General features: G+C 21.9%; 2 protein-coding genes across 2 annotated transcripts; both read right to left on the bottom strand.

The window, feature by feature from the left end:
- Positions 1-455: 455 nt before the first annotated feature.
- PY17X_1209500 (zinc finger protein, putative) lies at positions 456-11,377 on the bottom strand (the record flags this gene model as incomplete). The annotated part of the gene is given in 3 exon segments (XM_034637623.1): positions 456-8,117; positions 8,131-8,364; positions 8,378-11,377. 3 exon segments carry the CDS (start codon positions 11,375-11,377, stop codon positions 456-458), a joined length of 10,896 nt encoding a protein of 3,631 aa, XP_034493569.1.
- Positions 11,378-14,920: 3,543 nt separating this feature from the next.
- PY17X_1209400 (histone deacetylase) lies at positions 14,921-21,019 on the bottom strand (the record flags this gene model as incomplete). Its single annotated transcript, XM_722893.2, has 1 exon — positions 14,921-21,019. The coding sequence occupies one exon, from the start codon at positions 21,017-21,019 to the stop codon at positions 14,921-14,923; it is 6,099 nt and encodes a 2,032-aa protein (XP_727986.2).
- Between the last annotated feature and the right edge of the window lie 2,795 nt (positions 21,020-23,814).

The raw sequence follows: 23,814 nt of genomic DNA, 5'->3' as shown, positions 1-23,814 counted from the left end.
ATTGAAAGAACACAAATATTTGGCTTAGTGGTCATATGCAATAGTATATTATATAAAAATTTAAATCAAATATATTAACAAAATAAAATTAAATTTTGCATAAACAGAAAAAAAATTGTCATATTATTTATTAAAAAAAATTAGAAATAATGAGTAATGAATAGGCAAATGTAGAAAATTGCTAATATACGAATACAGAATTCAAGATATTAATATAACACTTTTTTAATAATGACACATATAAATATTTAGTATATCTGTATGGATGAATAAGTATGCACTACATGCATATATTCGTGTATATATAACTCAAAATAGTCAGAGTGTTTTTTTAAAAATTAGTACATTTAATATATTTCCATTAGTAGTAATCAATAAGGGATAAACAAAAAAATTGATAAAGTAAAGATAATAATATATAGGTAACAAAATAAAATATAATAATGAACATGGTATTAGCTGTTTAAGCACATACTACAATACCAATCATTTTCCATATCTGGAGGATTGTCAATAGAATATTTACAACATATCCAATGATACCATCTTTCACATTTATCACATCCAATCCAATTTAATCCATCAGCTGGTGAACCATCACTTAATTCTTCATAAACAAATTTACATACTGGGCAATATATTTGACCATCATTAATATCGTTTTCATTTTTTTGTGTATATTTTTTTTCATCTTTTATTAAATCTGTATCGAATTCTTTAGTATATTTACTATAATTTTTAGTTGGGTCTATAAAATCATGATTTAAATATGATTTTGGATCATCATAAGATTGCTTATAAGGGTTTATACTATCTAAATTAGTGCTATCAATATTGAGATTTTTATTTTTTCTACCGCGACCTCTTTTTTTTACTTGTACAGGAGCTTCTGTATCATTATTATTTTCTAATGTGTTCATAACTTTTGTATTAATTTTTTTGTATGGATTTGCACTATCTTGATTCATTCTTCTTCTTCTTTTCCTTCTAATGCCATTATTTTTATTTCCTTTTTTATTCAAAATATTATTTTTATCTATATTTGATTCATATTTATGACCATAATAGTTATAAAGGTTTTGCTGATTTAATGGATCCATATTATTGTTAAAAAATGGAAGCATAGTAGAATTACCTTCTATTTTTTTATTATAATACATAAGGTTATTATTATCAATAGATCTAGGATTAAAACCATAATTTGGAAATTGTTTCATTTCATTAGTATCATTTTGTTCTGATGTGGGAATTGTATTTCCAGTTATTTCATCGTCAATAAATCCATGACTATTTTTAGCTTGTTTATTATTATGTGCATTCTGCATTAAATAGCCATTTTTATAATATTCTGGTGGCATATTCATTATATTTCTTTTATCTGAGACTAATCCATTTTCCTTTAGTTTATTCATAGGATCTAATAAATTATAATTATTTGCTGACATATAGTCAGGATGCATATTCATTAATGAGTTCATTGATGGAGATAATGCAGAGTTTATTTCATTTTTATAACCCATTGATTTTAACATTTTTTGAGACATATTGGAATTGTTAACAATATCATTACTGTATATATTTGCATTGGGTTGTGAGGAATCGAATTCGCTATTAAGACCCATTTTGTCTTTATTTGCTTTTCTGTAATCATTAAATGGTATCATCATATTCTTTTTCATAATATTAAATTGTGTTTTTTCAAATATTGCATTTATAGATGGTGGGTCAGATATTTTGATAGGCTTCAATAAATGATTTATGCATTTTTTATTTAAATAATTAAAAATATATGTACCCAATAAGAAATTATATAAATGATTGAATGGGAAATATAAAAAATTTTCAAAATAAAATAATTTATTTGTATTAATAAAATTAGTTAATGTATTTTTTTTACAGCTTTGAAAAGTATGTTTAAAACAATAAGCTTTTTTAGGATTATATATATCGACTCTTCCAAAAAAATTGTCCATTTTGCATCCTAATAATATACCACAAGATATATGAAAGGAAGCATCACAATCTGTATTACTACATGTAATAACTATACCATGTTTTATTCTACAATAGCTGCATACTTTTTTTAAAACTCCTGCTTTGGTTTCATTAATATTATTTTTTTTTGAATAAGCAGTATTAACATATTCTAAACATTTAGGATGAACAAATAATAATTCTTTTTTTACTTTATCTTCAAAACAGTTTAAAAATCCATCTAATCTTGGACAATAAGAACAAAAAACAATTTTTTTCTTTATTTTAAAATATTCACATCTTGGGCATATAAATTCTTCTTCATCTTCATTACTCTTGGGAATAGTGTTTTTCAACATGATATTCTTATTATTAGGATCGATTCTTTTTCTTCCAGGTTTATTTTTTTTCACAATTACTGTATTTTTTTCTGCATCTAAATTGGTGTTTATACCATTATTAATACCTTGACTATCATTATTTTGTTGTTCCTTTTGTTGAACTGTTACTTCTTTACTTTCATTTACATCACAATTCGGATTATCTTTTGAAGGTTCATTGATTGGAGTATTAAGATTATTTGAATCATTTTTCAAAACATTTGATTGATTTTGACAATTTTCGTTATTTTCTAATTTGGAATTTGTGGCTGATTCAGAAGTTGTTGGAATATTTGCATTGGGGGCTAAGGAAGTTATAGAAGAATTTTCTGCTGCTGCTGCTGCAAGTAGTTTAAGAGGATTTTTACATGGTCTTCCAACTTTATTTGTGCGTACATGTGGGCGAGGAACTGCATCTTTATTTTTAATATTTTCTGCAATTTCAATTGATTTCATTTTTATATCATTATTTATATAATTTTTAATCATGTCTATATTCATTCTATGACAACAAAAGTAGCATATAAATACATTACATTGTGAGCATTTTTTTAAAACACTTAATGATCCTAATCTTCTTTCTTTTTTATTTTCAAAACTATCATTTATATTGGTAGAAGTACCTCTTAATTTTCGTTTTAGTTGACTTGTTTCATTTAGTGTAGTTTTAATGGAATTATTTGGGCTATCAATATTAGAAGTATTTATGGAACTTTGACTTTCCTCAGTTTCCAATTTTTTTGCATCTTTTCGAGTTTCAGTATAAATTGCTTTTGATAAACAAACACTGCATATCATCAGATTTTTGCTATTCAACAATGAAAGAAATTTATTAAAAAATGCAAAAAATGAATCATCTGTTTTTATGTTTAAAATATTTGAATTATATTTTTCTAATATTAATTCAGATAATTTTTTCAATTGATAATCATTAAAATGCGGATACAATAATAATATAGTCTCAAAATTTTTTAATCTTTTATATTTATCACTTAATATGTTACTATTAAATTCTTGTATATCTTTTTGAAGGTTTAAAAAATCGTATATTATTAATTTTAATAAGGAATCTTCATCTAATAAATTTTCATTATATATATTTTTAAAACTACTTATACTTATAATATTATTACATTTTCTAGTACTTATTTTATTGATATTTTCTATATCGAATATATCTATGGGCATATTTTCTACTTTATTTGTTTCTTCTAATTCCAAAAGCATATTTTCACCATCATAGCTATTTTTATTATTTTCTTTTTGTTCAGTTTGGTCCGCTTCACTTTTGTTTACATGGGAAAGATTTTCTGCTTTATCATTTTCTTCCTTAATATTATCAAGTTCTCTAATTTTATCAACATATTCACGTTCTGCATCTTGTGCAGTTTCTTCATTAATAGAATTTTGTTTAGTTCCATTATCACTCACATCTATCTGATCCTTTTCATTTTTAGCTTCAGAATTTAAATCATCGTTTTCTTTAATTAGTGATTTTTTCATACAAGATTTAGTTAATCCTGAATTGTCAAAAATGCCTTTTCCTTCGCCTAATAAATATTGATCAAAATTTTGATAAAGATCTGTAAAATCTTCATTTGGATTATAATTATTATTATTGTAATAATTTTTCATAGTTTGATTATATTGATCATAATTGAAATAAACAGAATCTTTGAATATAGATAAAGAAGATAATGATAAAAGATTAAATAATTTCATGTCACTTATTTTTAAATAATTTTGTAATGTATATGCATCAAACATTTTTCCAACATTTATTTTATCTTCTAATTTATTTTTGGCATATTCTTTTTCTCTTAAAATTTGATATTTTCTTAATATTTCTGTTGGCGCTTTTTTTTGAGAATGATTTGAACAAAATAAAACTAATTTATTATTTTCATTTAATTCTATTAAATATTTATTAGAAGAAGTTGCACATGATATATGATAATATTTATAGCAATCAGCAACATTACATTTTATTATACCTATATTATTAGTGCGTAAACATAATGAACATTTATATTTATTTCTTTCTCTATTACAAATTTCAATTTTGTCTTCTATTATACAATTACTAATTGATGCACATCGAATATGGCACCATTGATTTTTTTTTTTTGTTCTTTTTATTGGTCCTCCTCCTTGATAAAATGAACCAAATTCACAGATACAACATGTTGGAATTTTAAAAATAAATGAAAAATTTTTACTATAATTATATTTTAGTAATGTTCCATTTTCTTCCAATCCCAAATATATATTAGTTTCATTTGTATTATTATTAACATTTGGAAAAATAGTGGAATGGCCAAATTCAATATTATTTTTATTGGAAGAAATATCTAAACTTTGATTTTCCTTTTTTAGCTCAAAATCCATTTTAATTGTTTCTTCTTCATTATTAATGTCACATGGAGAGCCATCTGAGTCATCATTATTTTTTTTATCATTTTGATTTGATTTATTATTAATATTGTCTAATTCATTCAAATTTGAAGAAAAGGTATTTACCTGACTGTTTGGTAGATCCGAAGTATATAAATTTTGACCAGTAGTAATAGAATCATCCTGATTTTCCTGAATTGTATATTCATGATTCTCATTTGTAGTAATTTCAGATTTTGTAATATTTTTATTTTTAAGAGCAAGCAATTTCATTTTGTTTAATTTAGTGCTTCCAAGTGGTCTTCCTCTTTTTCTAACTATTACATTGCCATTAGCATCTAAAGTGACGTTATTATTTTTATTATATGGGGGCTTATTAACTATATTATTTTGCTTTGATCGTATTTTATTTTTTTTATTTATACATTTGTTTGAAACTTTATCATGATATAGTTTATTATTAGAATATTCATTTTTATTTAATAGAGGTTTTCGACCCCTTTTTTTTTTTTTTTTTTCATATTCTGTATCATCAGAATCACTATCTTCAAAATTTGGATTAATATAAACAGATTCTTGTCTAAACATTTTAATATTTTCATTTAAAAATTTTGTATAATTATTATCTTTATCAATTTTACTAACCATAATAGTATTAAAAATATTTTTATATTTATATATATTCGGATTTTTAAGAACAATTTTTTCAAAGAAATCATGACTATCCTTTATTTCTATTTGATATTTTAACTTATAATAATTTATATCATACTCAATGTCAAATAAAAGCATAACCGATTTATATTTATATGCATCCATTTGAGAGTTGCTTTGAAAAATTATTTCTTCTGGTGGTGTATAAGAAAATGTTTCCTTTTTTTTTTTATCATCAACTTCATTTTTATTATTATTTTGTTCATTATTAGCAGTATCACCAGATTCCTGAGTGTTATTATTATTTTCATTAGTATATTCATTGCATGATTTAATTAATAAATCAATATCTTTTTTTTTTTGAGGTCCACTTAAATGCCTAATAATTTTAAATGCAACCGAATCTTCAATATATAATATCTGATTTCTTAAATAAGAACAAAGTGGGCATATCCATTGTTCTTCTTCTGTATTTGATGGATATCCAGTATTAGTTTTTGCCACATCAGTAGAAATTTTATTTGTTTCTTGTTTTATTTTTTTATTGTTTTGTTGATCTATTGGTTGATCTATGTTTTGTTCGATAATTGGATTTTCCATTTTTATTTGATTCGATTCTTCATTTTCAACTTTTCTTTCTTCCTTATCATCTGTAAATATCGAAGTATCTAAATAAGATTCTTTTTTTTCATCAGTTTGGCCAGTATTATTATCATTATTTGTATCACTTAACCCACATTTATAATAACATTCATCTTCTTTATTTTCGTGCTCATTTTTTACATTCATATTTTCATTATTTTTCAATTGAGTATCCAATATAGTATAATTTATTTGGTTATCTTCTTTTTCACTATCTATTTTTTCATTATCATTTTTTTCGTCATTATTATTACTTACAATTGAACTGAACATACTATTTGGAGAGTTTAGTTTAATAAAATTATCTTCCATTAAATAATTTATAACATTTAAATTAATTTTGTTTTTTTTTTTATCAATACCATGTTTTCCAGAGCAATTATTGTTATCATGTGTATACTTATTTCCATCTTTATTTATATCACTATGCATGTAATTATTTTTTTCATTATTATTAAAATAATTTTTTGCAATTTGTCCTTCTTTATTATATTGTTGATAATACTCATTTTTTTCATTAACTCCGTTAGTATTATTATATGCATTATTTTGGGTCCCATATTTATAATTATTATTTTTATATTTCGAACTTTCTTCTTTTTCATTATCACAATTTTGTGAATCTCCTTTATCAGACATATTTGGATTTCTTTTTATTATATTTTGATTTTTAACATTTCTGAATCCAGTACAAAAAGAATGCATAGGTGTATAACAACAATCACAAAAAACAATCGGATTATCATCCCAATCTTCACCTAAGCTGCAAATATTGCATAAAGCTTTTTCAGTCCAACTATTAGGTAATTGAGAACTATGATTAATAGTTAATCTTAATTTTAATAAATCGACAATTTGTTTTGATAATGTATATGTATGTTTAGTGTTTAATTTATTTTTTAAATATTCGTTTATATAAAAATTAATCATTTTATCTTCTATTGAATACCAATATTTATATGGTTTTTTCTTTTCATTTTTTATATTATCTAATAATTTTACAATAATTTTTTTTTGTTGTTTAATATTATGCATATATCTTGAAAATAAAACACATATTTCTTCATTTATATTTTTAATATATGTACTATGTTTGTTATTGTTATTTTTTAAAAATACATCAACTTCTCTAGTTCCATTAACTGTATTTGTCTCATTTTCAATATTTTTTTTTTCAGTATTATTTTCTGAATTAATAATGTTATTTGATTGTTCTACAGAATCTGTGCATTCGTCTTGCTTTATTTTACTTGATGTAAATAAAATAGAATCGCCAAAGAAACTATCGCTAGTTGTATTTACTATTCCATCTAAATAATTGCTACTATTTATTGTGTTTTCATTTTTTTTTGTAGTTGTATATTCATTATTTTCTTTTTTATCTTGCAAAGTTTGATTTATATTTTTTTTACTTTTACTATTGGTTGAAATGTTAGCATTAGTGTTTCGTAGCTTGGACAATTTGATACAATGTATTTTATTTTTTTTATTAATAGAATTATTATGATTATAATTTACATTTAATATATTGCGTTTATATTTATCTAAATTAATATTTGTCAATATAAACTCAAAATAAACATTTGACATATGTTGATTTTTTTGAAGAGAAAATATAGAGCTATTAAATGGAACAGTACTATTCTTTGGTATGCTAAATTTATATTTTTTTAAAAAATTAAATGATCCGAATTTTCCACACGTTCCCAAATGGCGAAGTTTATTTTTTGCTTTTTTTTTAAGATTTGACTTTTTTAAATTTATTATTTTTTCTTTTTTTTCATTAATTGTACTGCTTTCATTTGCATCTACTATATTATTTTTTTCATCATTAGAACATGTTTTTTTGTTACTTTCGTTTGCAATCAGTTCTTTTCCTTCTTCTGATTGTGGCTTTTCATCATTTTTATCGTCATTTTTATCATCATTTTTATCATCATTTTTATCATCATTTTTATCATCATTTTTATCGTCATTTTTATCATCATTTTTATCATCATTTTTATCATCAGTTTCATTATTATTACTACTACTAATACTATTTATTAGAAAAAAACTTCTCCATGATTTTTTTTTTTTTTTTTTTTTTTTTTTCATTTTCATTATTTTGTATATGTGAAGATGGATTTTTTTCATTATCATTTTCTATGATTGTTTTCTCCTTTTCATTCTCAGTTTTATTAGTTGACATATTTTGCTCAGTACTTACTTCTTCATTAGTTTTGTCTGCATTTGAAACATTCTCATTTTTTAAAGCATTTTGTTCAGTTAAATTTGAATCACTATGTAAAACTGTGACCGTATCATTTTTTTTTATTTTTTTTTTTTTTTTTTTTTTTTTTTTTTTTGAGTATTTTTTTTTTCTTAATTTTTTTTCGTGCTAAAACTTTATTCACACTTTGAATTGGAATATACTTTGGTTTTGCATTGTTAGTTCTTAAGTTTTTAATCTTGTATACCAAATTATTATTTTTTTGTTTATTCCAGTATGGTAATATATTACCTAATATAATTGGCAATGTATTATAATTTTTTAATTCGTCTAAAAAACATTTATAACACCTTTCTTTGTCTTCCATTGTTATATGTCGGTTTGATAAAAATTTCTTATCCCCTAAAGTAATTTCCGTTAATAATCTTGCCAATGTCTCTATTTCGTATGTGTCTTCTTGTTCTGATGTTTTTTTTGTATCACAAACTTGATTAGTGTTATTGAGAGGGTTAACATCGGGATTATCAAGATTATCTGTGATTTTATCACAATTGTTTTCTGTTTCAACATGTTCAATTTTATTGTCATAAATACTTGGCTTTTCATTGTTTTCAGAAAAATCATAATTTTTGGGCACATATATAGATATATGTAAACCGTTAGGAATTGGCGTATTATGTATATATGGTAATCTTCCCACACCATCATATTTTTTATTTAAAAAGGGATTAAAAAATTTTCCATCATTTCTAGAACTTCGTAATCTAGTGTGAGTTTTTTCTTGTCCAAAATTATATTGATTTTCTTGCTCATCAGTTTGATTATGTTTTCTCATTTTTGTTCCATTTTTTCTTTTATTTTTAGATTTATCACTTTTTAATTTTTGAAAATATTTATCATTACTATATTTATCGAATGCCATAGCATTTTGATAATTTCCCATTTCATTAAAATTGTAATATCCATTTGGATAAAAATTATTATTTTTTAAATTTTGCATTTCTCTGTTAAAATTTATCATATCATTAAAAGCTAAAGATTTATTAGATCCATTAATTATATCCCCAGGTATACCATTATTATAAATGGTCATATTTTTATTCATAAATAACATGTTTTCTTCATTTATTCCAAAATTATTATTACCTAAAGGAATATTATCCATTTTAACCATTCCTTTATTTCCATATTGATACAAAATTTTGAGCGAATCATTATTTATGTTTGCAGTATTAGTAGAAATACTTCCAATAGAAGATTTTTTGCTAGAATCATTTTGATTATTATCTACCTCAATTTTATCACTTTTATTATTTTGATACATATTAGGGTACATATTGGGAGCTTGAATACCATTAGAGGAATACATATCTCGATTAAAATTGTTCATTGACATTGGATAGATATTCATATTTGTTTTTATTTTATTATCATAAGGATTGTTCATAGAATTAGGATATGTATTGTTATTAAATTGTTTAAATGAATTGTTAAATGGAGGAAAATAATTGTTATCATTATTGTCAATGTTTGAAATAAAAGATGAATCCATTCCTTTTGCATTTGTGGTATTATTTATATTTTCCATTACATCTTCACTATTCATATTTCTCATTTCATATGACATGGTATTGTTAGGATTCAAATTTTCTTCGTTTTTAATTGAAGAGTATTCTATGATATTATTATTACAAGGATCACAATTATTTAGATCATTAGATAAATTATGTGTATTTGATAAATCATCAGTTGTATCTTCTTTATTAATTAGAGAAACAGAATCACTTACATCATTGTCATTTTTCTTGTCGTTGTCTTCATTACTATTTGATGTCATAACGACATTTTCGATGACATCATTTTTATTTTCACTAGATAGGAATGTTTCATTTTGTGAGCGATTGGAAACCGGTGTATTATTTTTTTCCGATCCATTTTGCAAATCGTTTATTTCGCTTCCTTTCGCATTGTCGTCATTTTCGGATTTATCGAGAGTGTCGACATTATTATTATCATTATCATTACTGTTTCCGCTACATTCGTTATCGTTCGATTTTGGCAATTCATTGTTATTAGTTACATCGGTGTTATTTTCAGTATTTGAATCATTGACATTTATGTCATGATTTTTATTTTCACTATTATCAATTTCATTTACATTTGTTTGATCATTAATGTTGGGACTATTACTTTTTTCTGTATGTTCATGTTGGATTAAATCGTTAGAATTATCAGTGTTTAAATTATTAATGACAATGTTTTTATCACTATTATCGATGCTAGAATTAAACATGTTAGCATCTGTATCTGTACTACCAAATTGAGTATTTATATTTTTATTATCAGAAGAATCAGCATGATTTAAATTAGTTTGTTTTATATCATTTGTTTCGTTAGTATTGCTTATTGAGGATATATTTGTATTTTTATTCATATCATCAGGATAATTTGATTCATTTTTTTCTATTTTTAGATTATTATGCATTGTATTTAATAATAAATTATTACCTGCCATTGGCATACAATCGATAAAACATGTTTCATTACGAAACATTGTTGAGTAATCTCTAAATCGATTGTCCATATGATTTATGTTTATCATATTTTCTATATTATTTATATGGTCCACATTTCCGATATATTGTTTATCGTTAATTAGTGGATTTCTATTTGTTTTATAATTTCTTATATCATTTTTAGGATCTATTAAAAATTGATTATTATTTTGATTGATTAAACTTTCCTGTCCAAATGGAGTATTATTAAGGAATTGATTATTTTGAAACATATATTGTGAAATGTTTTCTACGCCATTTTTTTTTTTTTCACTTTTTTTATCATTTATATTTAATTTAATTTTAACCGAGCTTTTTTGACATTTAATATTTTGAAATATTTCTTTTTTTATTTTTTTATTTTTTATTTTATTACATATATAATCAGTGCATTTTATATGATCTTCAAATGTAGTTATTATCCTTTTATCAAAATTTGAAAAATATTGATTTTCGATGTTTGACCAAAATTGATGATTATCTGAACTATCATTTCTCGAATTTCCTTCTCTCCACGTGCTCATCAAATCATTGTTTCTCCTTCCGGCAGGTCTACCCCTTTCCATTATAAAGTACGCATACCAGTCAAAAAAAATTTGTCAATATTTTATTTTTAAAAAATTATTTGATTAGTGCAAACATACATATATATAAGAGTAAATACGTCGTATATATATATTAACACGCACATACAGACATACACATATCGATATGTCTAGCCTATATGTATGTATATCAAAAAAAAAATAAATTATTTTTTTTTTAACAAGCACATGTATAATAGTGCTTAAATATGAAGTATATGCATGCATATACGACATAAAAAAGGGCTACAAATAAAACATCTTTTCCAACATGCATAAAAATTTGATCGATCATCCATTAAAAATCATGATACATATATATTTTTCGTTGCTTATTTTTTTATAAATAAATAAAAAATTGTTCACAATTTAAGAACACTTGAAAATGCGACTATTTTTATATTAATTACAAACAAAGCAATAGTTAAATACGAATATATATTAAGTTGTAAGAATACACACACAAACTGATACACCACCCGTGTTAATATATTTAGAGCAATGTGTCTGTTTTAAATATATTTCAAAAAATATATATCATTTGCATAATTTATTAAATTTTTAATGCCCTATTATTCATAAAAAAAAAGTAAAATAATGTAAGAATGTATAAGAAAAAAAAATTTATAATAAAATTAAAATAAAAAATATATAACCTTAAAACGTTTATATTAATTATTTTTAAATATACACAAAAATGTTTGGAAAAATTACATAAATTTTACCTTTTCTGATAAATAATGTACATATTATATTTTTCCCCTTTATACATTCATATATTATATATATAGGCATATAACTATGTAACACTTGTTAATACAAATATATGAAAGAACTATATATTTTATATATATGCACTATATATTACCATTTTAAGCGTTTTACTATGTATATAAATAACAACACATGTATTCACTTATTTTAAGTTTAATAAAGATGATTTAAAAGCAAAAAATATATAAAATATATTATATATATTATATATAATGATAAATAAATAATAAAATAAATATATTTAATATATAAATAAACAGGCTAAACGCTAAAACCTTAACAAAATGAAAATTGTACGGCATAAAATTAACCTTAAAATATATTAAAAATTAATAAATGCTTACAAAATAAGATACAATTGAAAAATAAAAGTATATATTTTTTATTATTTATGCAAGAAACGGAAAAGAAAAATAAATATAATAAAAATAAATGTTAAATAAATAGAAACAAACAAACCAAAGAGAAAAAAAAACACGAAAAATCAAGTATATTTAATAATATATGTATATATGTAATTATATGGAAATATATTATATATATCATGGAAAAATCGGCATATAAATAAATGGTAAAGATATTACGTATATATAAATAATTAAACACTGCTTAAAATATCGTAAAAAATTGTAATATTATATTAATATATACGCATAAAAAGCAAGTATTAATTTTATGATATTGGTTCATATTCCATTTATATAAATATAAATATAAATTTATTTCATTGATTTAAAAAATCCATAAAAATTTATGTAATATTTATAAACTCTTTTGTATCATTATTTCGCATTAAAGCCCCATTATATAATATATAATTTTATTACCTAATTTGTATAAGGTAAAAAACAATTTTAAAATTAAACGAAAAGAAATTTGGAATAAAAAAATAGTATATATATATTATATGTTTATTTATTTATTCACTATATTTTTAATGTTTAATTAATATAGAGAAAGTTTTTTTATAATGAAAGCTTAAAAAAAAGAAAAAAAAAAAATATATATAATATGTATATATAATGTATAATATTAATGTGAACCTAATATTATTAGAGAGAAAAAAACACTTGGTAATTGCGAATTTCTGTATCTATTATGTGACACTAACCATAAAACAACAAAATTTCATTCACTCTCCTTTAAAAAAAATAGTAATAATTTTTTTTTATAATTAAAACGAAAATATATTACATGGTTTTGCGAGCATACATATATATATGTATACAAGGATCATCACTATTGGTTCTAAACTCCTGAACAACAATGCATTTATTTTTCATGAAAATATAGTATTGTTCAATGGGCGTTTTAAAAAGAAGATAGGAAAACAAATGTACAAAATATTAGGATCAAATGGGATACTTAAATATTTGTTATACACATGTACATATTATTTTTATGACATACATCAAACAAATTGAGAATTGTCAAAAAAATATAAAAATGAAATATGTGTTACTATTTGAGTATTTGCTGTAATTTTTTTTATAATTTTTATAACATGCACAATTAAAGATCATTGAATAATAATATTTCTGTATTTAATGTGTAAAGATATGTATGGAAAAAAACTAATAAGAATTTCATTGCTTTAAGATTTATTCTGAATAGTACAAATCGTTACTCCTATAAATTGGCTATACGTTTTAAACTTCATTGTAATGTTTTTTTTTATTTTTTATTTTTTTTTTTTTTTTTATGTAAAATGTGTATTGAAGTTTATAAATAATCAATATATTTTATGTGTGAAAAATATTTAGAATTTTAAGATTTCGTAATAAGTATACCATATAATGTATATATGTTTCGACAACATATACATAGAATGCCAATTTTTTTTAAAATAAAATATTTATATAACCTTTTGAATAAATAAGATGATTATTAGTGCGAAGTATAAAATAAAATAATGTTAAAAAGGCTGCCTTTATAATAGTTTTTTTTTGTGAAAAATATTACATACACGCAATGCATTTATATATTTATACACTGTTTCATAAACCAATATGTATTGAATGTTTAACAAAGTAATATATCTTATTATAGCACAAAAATATAATTTTTTAATATTAAAAAAAGTAGGAAAATAAAAAGTAGGAAAATAAAAAATAGGAAAATAAAAAATAGGAAAATAAAAAATAGGAAAATAAAAAATAGGAAAATAAAAAGTAGGAAAATAAAAAATAGGAAAATAAAAAATAGGAAAATAAAAAATGGGAAAATAAAAAATAGTAAAATAAATAAACATACGATTGTATAATAATAATCTGGTATTTATTTAGAAAAAAATGAAACATAAAATGAATTTTATTTTAATAAAATGGGCTACAAAATATATGTCAAATTTTACAATATTTTTAAGTAGTACAACTTTTTACGGATTTTGAGCATCTTAAAAAAAATATATTTTTTTAAAGTATTTATTTATAAAAAATAGAATAGTAATATATACACTTATACATTATGTGTGTGTAAGTAAAAACTATTTTATCAAGAATTAAATTGCTTTATGAAAAAAAATAATAAAATAAATATTTATAACTATTAATAATAAATAACGGACTAATAATATCCATGAAACCTTTAGCCATATGATAGTGTAGATACGGAAATTCTTTTGTTTCGCTTTGATCAATTTTATTTTGCCACTTGAAAATGAAAATAAAAATTAGCATAGAGAGATACTTCTTTTTATTCCCAATGTTTTTGTATGTACCATACGGTTTAGGGTTTAAAATATCAAAATGGTCAAATCAAGGCTTTTACTTTTTCAATAGTTTTGATTATTATGCGATGAAGAGAAGTTATTCCCAATAAAAATCCATGATCTTGTTCCTTCTTATCTAAGCTTGCATGAGCAAAATCAATTATGTAGACACCGGCACTTTTTAAAACATTAGCATTTAACTTTGAATCCATATAAGCAATTTTTTCTTCTGTAGTTAGAGATTCCTCAAATTGTTTTTGAATGTAATCGCTAAAATTAAATATTTCGTCATATGTTTTTTTTTCCTCTTCTTGATAATAATCATCGTGTTCTTTACTACTTTCTGATTTATCTGTTTCTTGTTCAAATGTAAAATTGTTATCATTATCATCATTGCTATTTTCGATATTTGAATTATCATAGTTGTTAATATTTTCGTCATTATTTTTATCTTCAGATTGACTTTTTGAAGGATCCGAATCAAAGACAAACAATAAGCTTGATCCACAAAAAGCAAAATAAGATTGATTTTCAAAAAATAATTTCATGTGTTCTAATATTATAAGAATTTTTTTTAATAAAAATACGGATAGTTGTATATTATCGCATGCTAAGAAATATGATAAAAAAGCTTCGACAAATTTGTCGTCATCTTTTATTAAATGTGCATCTTCTTTTGATATAAAAAATGGTTGTTTTTTTTTTTTACACCATCCTATTAAACTAGTTAAATGGAATCCATGTGATAAGCAAGATCTATTTTTCGCTTTTTCAATTTTTTTTTGTATTGATTCTTCATCACAATTATCACCATATAATTTTATTCCCATCTTTATATCCATAGCACATGGGTGTCTCATAGAGCTTAATACATTGCGTAAGCAGATAGCTGTTTTAAAATCATTTCCATATATTTTTTTTTTTAGATCATTATTTTTATTTATTAAATTTATGTAATCATTATTATTTTCAAACGAATTATTATTTGAATGATTTTTATTTGAATGATTTTTATTTTCATATGTATCATTTATTAGATCATTATTGTTATCAATATTTATAGGGACAGAATTATTCTCACCATTTTCCTTTTCGATATCTTCACAATTTTCTTTTTTCATATCTTCACAATTTTCTTTTTCCCTATCTTGATCATCTTCTTTGTTTTCTTCAATTACATCAAAAAAATCATTTCTCTCTTTTTCATAATTTATATTTTCATTCATCATTGTTTTTGATTCATAAAATTCTGGTTCTTTTGGAGTGTCATTTTCTTTCGTATCAGAATTGCTTTGTGAATCATATGTTATATATTTATTAACGTTCATACTATTTGTACTCGAAGCATTATTGCCACTAGCATTATTACTATGCTCATTGTACTGGTATGAATTATTATTTTCTGATTTTATTTCACTTCGTTCTGCTTCATCTAGAGATTCATACATTTCTTCTACCCGACCCAATTGCATGAGTTGATTTTCTTCTAAAAAAACTTGATAACATGGAACAGTAAATTTGAGAAGCTCTTTACCTAATTTTATTTCTTGGTCAGAAAAGTACTTATTTAATTTTGCTCCTTCAACAGTTATATTATCTTCTAATATTGAAGAATAATTTTCTTGTGTGTTTGTAATGGGAATTTTTTTATCACAGCATAGATATAACCATGCATAAAAAAAGGCTTCTGACTTTGAGCATAGTTTTATTATTTTGGTTAATTTTTTATTTACAGGCAATACCCATTGATTTTTATGACCACTTCCATAAAAAAATATATATCCCTTTTTACTTTGTGTATACATTGCAAATGAATTTTGTAATTGACGTTGATTATATTTAATATTTGTTAAGTCTCCATTAATATAACTATGTATGCCATTATATTTTGATACATTTGAAATTTCATAATTTTGGTAATTATCTTGATTTTTTAAATTGTTAGCAATAGTTTGTTTATGCAAATTTTCTTCTGATTTGTTTTCATTTTTTTTATTACTCATATTAATTAAAAAATCGTTATCAATATAATTTGTCAAGTCATAAAATTCATTGTTTTTTTCAAAATTATTATTAATAGAATTGGAAAATTCCATTTCATTTATTTGAGTTTTATTTTTATTGTTTTTATTTCTATTGCTATTATTAATAGTACTATTTATTCTTGATTTAAGCTGATTGAGTGTAATAATTTTTTGCATACTATAATGATTACTATCCGAATTGGTTTCAGTATCATCTAGATCATCATTTGAAAAATATAAGTCACTATTTGAAATGTTAGATGATGATGATGATGGTGATAATGAATTTGTTTTTTTGGCTTGTTGATTGTGCATGTTTAATTCTTTAATTTTTTTTTTTGCATATCCACTCAAAATTTCATTTCCATAACTATTATCATCAGATGAGTTATATAATTCATTACATAGATTTATTTTATGACCAAGATTTGATGAAGAATCATTTTCTAATCCTTTTTTTTTAACAAATTTATTATAAGGTGGTAAATTAACATTTAAATAATATGGTTCACCTTTTAATATACATAAAAAGTATTTAATAACTTTATAAGTAGAATAATGAAGTTTTCCTCGAGTAAATATTTTTTTTTTTTTTTTTTTATTACTAGGATATGGATTTTCACAATAATAATTGAATATTTTATCACTTTTTTTTGGATAATTTTCTAAATTATTAAATTTATAAAAATTTTCATGGTCATATGTATTTAAAAATTCTCTTGAAACATTTTTTAATTTTATTAATTTTTCATTTTCCAAAGTTGAGGTTATTTCATTCATTTTATTTATCACTGAACTTGTGTTATCATTATTTATGGTAACATTCTTTTGAGTTTTAGTTAATTGAGATTCGCTATCATTTTCTGCATGTGTATCGGTATTTTCGTTTGTAAACGTATAAAGTGGCTTGTCAGAAAGGTCATCTTTTTCTAAATTGAACTGACTTTCTTGTGAATCATTGTTATTATTATTATTGTTATTATTATTATTGTTATCATTATTATTATTATCATTATTATTGTCATTATTATTGTCATTATTATTGTCATTATTATTATGATTAGTTTCCTTGTTATTCTTATCTTCCTCATTTGTATGGTTATTAAGCATGATATTATTACCACCATTGTTATTATTACTGCGTGCTGCTTCTTGCTTTGGTATTTTTATGTTTTTCTTAATTAAAGCTTTTAAACATGCCAATGTGCATTTTGGCAAATAATTTAAATTATAGCCTCCTTCTAAAACTAATATTATTCGCCCTTCACAATAAATTTTTGCAAATTTTTTTAATTGTAGTGTCATCCATTCATATAGAGTATGAGTTAAGTTACATTCTCCTAACGGATCTTTAATTGAAGCATCAAAACCCGAAGATATAAAAATAAATTCAGGCTGAAATGCTTGTAATATTGGCAATAATAAATATTTAAAAACATAATATACATCGCAATTGTTATAACCTTTTTCTAAAGGTACATTAATATTAAATTTATATCCATTTTTTTCTCCCAATTCACTTTTAGCACCTGTTCGTGGATAAAATCCATTTTCTTCAGTTGCTGTACGTGATTTCTTTGCTTTTTTTTTTTTAGGTTTTTTTTTCTTTTTCTTATTTGTAACAGAATTAGCAGATGATGAGTTATAAGAATCTATGCCATTTTCTACATTTTCATTTTTGTTATTTTTATTTCCTTTTTTTTTAATAATATTATTATAGTTATTAAGGTTTGCAGTTGTAGCAACACTCTCAGCAGTACTAATATTGCTAGTTGTGTTTGCACGGATAGTTTTTTTTTTTTTTTTTTCGTTTTTTTGATTATATACAGAAGAATCTTTTTTTGCATTTTTCCCCTTATTTATTTCTTTGCTTTTTCTTTTTTTGGTTTTTTTATTCGAATCAAATCTATGTATAGAAAAACATAAAACATTTTTATCATTATAAAATATTTCTTGTGTTCCATTATTATGATGTACATCCCAATCAAAAATAAAAATTTTTTTTATTCCATATTTAATATATATATATTTACAAGCGACACTTATATTATTAAAAATACAAAATCCAGATGGATTATTTCTACTACAATGATGTCCAGGGGGTCTAATAGCAGCAAATCCGCATTTTATTTCAGAAATATGATTTATATTATTACTATCACTATCTTTTATATTGCATATTGTAGTTGAATAACTTCTCATTTTTTTGAATTTGTTATTATTTTTAGATTCGTTGAATAGGTGATTTTCGGAAGAATTTAACGGCGCCACTTGGTGTGTTTCAATTCCTACATCATCTGTATATGCATTATTATTATTATTATTACTCGAATCACTGTTATATAATTTTGCTTTATTATTAAAATTAGGAAAATATTCCTGAGAGTGTTCTAAATTTTGGGTATAAGAAGTGTCTATATTATTCTTAAAATTTTCACACATAGCTTTATAAGAATAGCATGATGTTTTTTTCTTTTTTGGCAATTTGTTCCTCCCTTCTTTAATTAAGAAATTGTCACTATAATTCGCATAGTTATTGGTATTAAATTTAGGGTTGTTATTATTATTAAGGAAAGAATTACGTCGTGAATTTTTCAGTGAAGATAAATTGCTATCAGATTTTGATCGTTTTAAATGTGTGCTATGATTAATATTTCTTCCTATACATTTCTTTAAGTTATCAGGAAAATTATTTTTAAAAAAATTATAATTATAACGAAGCGATTTTTTAAAATCAATGTATTTAAATTTTTCATTTTTATCTGACAATATAGCATCACATAAATTTAAAAGTCCACCAACTGCTCTTTTTGAAACAGTCCCAGTGTGAAAAGTGTAATAAGTATCATGTTTATCAAATGGGTAAATAACATTTTGTTTTTTATATTTCAATTTTTTTTTTAATGAATAAAATATATTATTAATATGAGCTCTTGTATGGCATTCTTTAATTTCGTCATACAAAGCTTCTCTGCATTTTATCTGAACCATTTTATTAATTATATTTTTTTCTTTTAATGCTTTGAGTATACATCTTATTCTATCTGGACTTTCAACATGATTCTCATCAAAATGTAAATATTCACACATATATTCTTCATCACACAAAAATCCTATACAATCGTTTTCTGATTGATCAAATTTGTTTGTTTTTTTTGAGATTTTTTTTTTTTTAATAATAGAATTAAAATTATTGTAGCTATATTTTGTGTTCGGATATATATTCGAAATTTGATATTTATTATGAATATAATTATCATTATCATATATATCACTAGGTGGTTTATAATAGCCATGTTTATAATAATTTAAGTATTCATCAGATGAAATTATATTATTATTATCACACTCAATATAAAAATTATTTATCACAGGATCTATTGAACTATTATTGTTTTTCAAAGATCCATATATTTTATCTAATGCATATTTATGACTATTAGATTCATCTTCATTATTACTAGAAGTTTGAAAAAATATTTTTTTTTGTTTTTTGTGAGTTTTTTTTGTATTATTAGAAATTGTAGCTATTGTTGAAATATTTTCGGAAATATTAGAAATTTTCGTTTTTTTTTTAATTATGCTTATTATACTTTTTTCTTTTTTTTTATTTGTATCATTATTTGTATATGTAATGTGTTTAAGTTTTTTTTTTCGTCTCTCCTTTTGAATAGATTTTCCTTTTGTTTTCAATACTCTTTTCAAATCATTACTTATATTTTTATTATTTGTAATACTGTGCTTTATAATGTCAGAAATATTATTATTAAAAATATTTTCATTACTATCATAATTAAATAAACTCTCGGTAATTAGGTTCTTTTCGATCGATTCTATATCAAAATTGTAATTATGAGACTTTTTCTTTTTATTATCTTTGAGATAATTTTCAACATAGCTATCATTTATCACATTTTTATTTTGAGTTTCAATTGAATTTAATGAAGAGTTTCTTAAATAATTATTTATATCATTTATACTTCTAAAATTGTCTACAATTAAGTTATTAAATATTATTCTTTTCTTTGAAAGATTCAAATTGGTTGTACTGTCTTGGTTAATTGAATTATTTTTTTTTTGTTTCTTCTCATTATTGCTTGAATCGGTCTTTTTCATGTTTTTTTTTTGTGTTTAATCTATAGCAATATATTTTATTTTTTTTACAATAAATTATATGCAAATGTATATATTTTATACATACACAAATATATATATTTGTATATTATTCATACAATGTGTATATATTTACGTGCAAATACAAAAAAACGTTTAATTTTTTTTCTGTTTAATATTATTATCATAAATATTTTATATACTGTAAAATTTATCTTTTAGTAAACTTCCATATTTTTGTTTTCATCTCCAATTTTTTTTTTTTTTTTTTTCTTCTTTTTTTTTTTATTATTTTTTAATATCGCTCTTGTGAAAATATCTGTTTTATATTTCCTTCTTATAAAAAGTGCTAAAATCAAAGTTAACTTTTGATTTTATTTTTTTTTTTTAAGTATAAAATATTTTAGACAAAATTTACTACTCTATTTATCTAATTCTTTTAGTCAATAATCTTATGAAGTAAATATATTATGCAAATAAAATTCATTTTTTTAAAAAAATATAAGTGTGTAATGTGTATAATTTATTATTATTGCATGTTTTTCTCCTATATATATATTTCGATATACTATATATAAGAACTTCCAGTCTTCAAACATGTAAAATTACACAGCTATATATATAGAAAATATTAATTCATTCTATAATCATGATATATACACAATAAAAATATATATACAAATATGAATTATTTACTCGGGCATATATGGGGATGCATAATTGTATTCATATTTATTATTATAATTTTTATTTAACAATATTAAACTATACACATAATAGGCATAAGTTTTACCATGCATTTAATAATAATAATAATAATAATAGTATATATATATATATATATATATAATATAATATAGTATAATATAGTATAATATAATATAATAGTACAAAGTAAATAAATGGATGCATATGTAACATTAAAGAATTAGTTATATAATCGTATTTATAAAAAATTGATTTTAGTTTAAAATACTAAAAAAAAAATAAAAAAAATAAAAAATAAATATAATTAAAAGAAAAAAGGAAACACAAAACTAAACAATGAAAAAAGAGAGAAAAAAACACACCTAACATTCATTCGTTGCCAAACCATTTAAATTGGAATATATAATATATTACATATGTTTTTTATTTTTGTTTTTTTAATATAGAAAAAACATTATTATTATATAGTTATATTTGAGTCATAATAAAATATATTTAGATTGAAGAACATTAAAATTATAGCATTTTTTAGTTGAAACTATTTATTCTTATTACTCAAATAGTTGGGATAAAAAAAATTAACTAAATTAGTTTATGCGCATATATAATAAAATATAAATAATGGGAAAGAAAGGTGATATCAAAATTATATGTATACATAATAAATTTTTTTTTTTTTTTTTTGAAAGGATGAAAATGGGAAATTATATATAAGCGGATTTACTATTTTCAGGGACAATTTTTTGTTTGTTTTTAAGATCACATAGAAAAAATATATAATGTATGCATGTTACAAGTATTTTAAAATAATTTTTCTACTTTCTAAAAAGTTATATTTATGAAATCGTGATACCTATTTTTTTATTATAATAATTTATTTTCTTTTTTGCAAATATTAATTAGTATTGAATAATAATATATACATATTTCATAAAAAAATATTATATTGGATATATGAAATCTGTATTGCCAAATAGGCGGAAAATAAATATATAATGAAATTTAATGTGAAATATTATTATAAGTAAAATATATAAAGGTACAATTATAATAAAATATATCAAGTAAAAACATTTTTAACTAAAAAATTATATTTTAATATAAAAGGGTTTCACAATTATTATTGCAACCATATATTTTCTAAATATGTTACTAAATCATTATCATCAGGAGATAACATAAATTTTAAACTAAATAAAAGTAAAAAAAAATAAAATACTAAGAAAAAAATGCATTACTATTAAAGTATTTTTTTAGAAAAATAACGATCAAACAATAATCTAATCCACTAATATACGTTGCTATTTTATTAACTCGCATGTGAAAAAAGACCTTACCCTTGGGTATGCATATATGTTTTGTTTGTGTGTGCTCATGGAATATTTATTTCTACAATAAATGCTGAAATAATTAAAAAAAAAATTTTTAAAAAACCATAGAAAGGAAATTAAAACATATTGAAAAAGTATTAAAGCACACTAAGAAAAAGCGCCATTAAAATTTTTTTTTCCAATATTATTTTTTATTTGTAGGATTATTCTTAATCTGAACTTGTTTAAATTGAACAAATAATGAATTTGTATATACAGATATAGAATATTTAAGCATATTAATAAATGTAATAAAACTTGTATAATAGTATCTAATTTTATTTTGTTAATTTTTCCCTTTCCATTGTGATAATTTGCACCGTTGATATTATTTTTAATTCCACTTTTATAAATATAAAAAAAATATTCATATGTATACAGAAATATTCTTATTTCCTAGGTGAAATATAGTACAATATTTGTACATTTTTTTTGATTCGTTCATATCTATATATGGATTTTTACTTTTTTATCCTCATCCCCATTTTCCTTTTTGTTTGAATTATTATAATTTATGAAAACGCAACTTTGTGTGCATTTTTCATTAGAAGCGTTTTAGGCATAATAAGAAAAAAAAACGATATACTTTCATATCTATGTTATTAAATTTTTAATGCAAAACTTATGTGTTAAAAACCATAAGCACATTTTTTTGTATATGTATTGTAAAAAGTATAAGAAAAAAAAATATATATATATATATATATATATAAATTGTTC

This window comes from Plasmodium yoelii (assembly GCF_900002385.2).
Source record: "Plasmodium yoelii strain 17X genome assembly, chromosome: 12".
NCBI lineage: Eukaryota > Apicomplexa > Aconoidasida > Haemosporida > Plasmodiidae > Plasmodium > Plasmodium yoelii.
The sequence above is the reverse complement of the archived record's forward strand: the minus strand, read 5'-3'. Positions and strand labels throughout refer to the sequence as shown.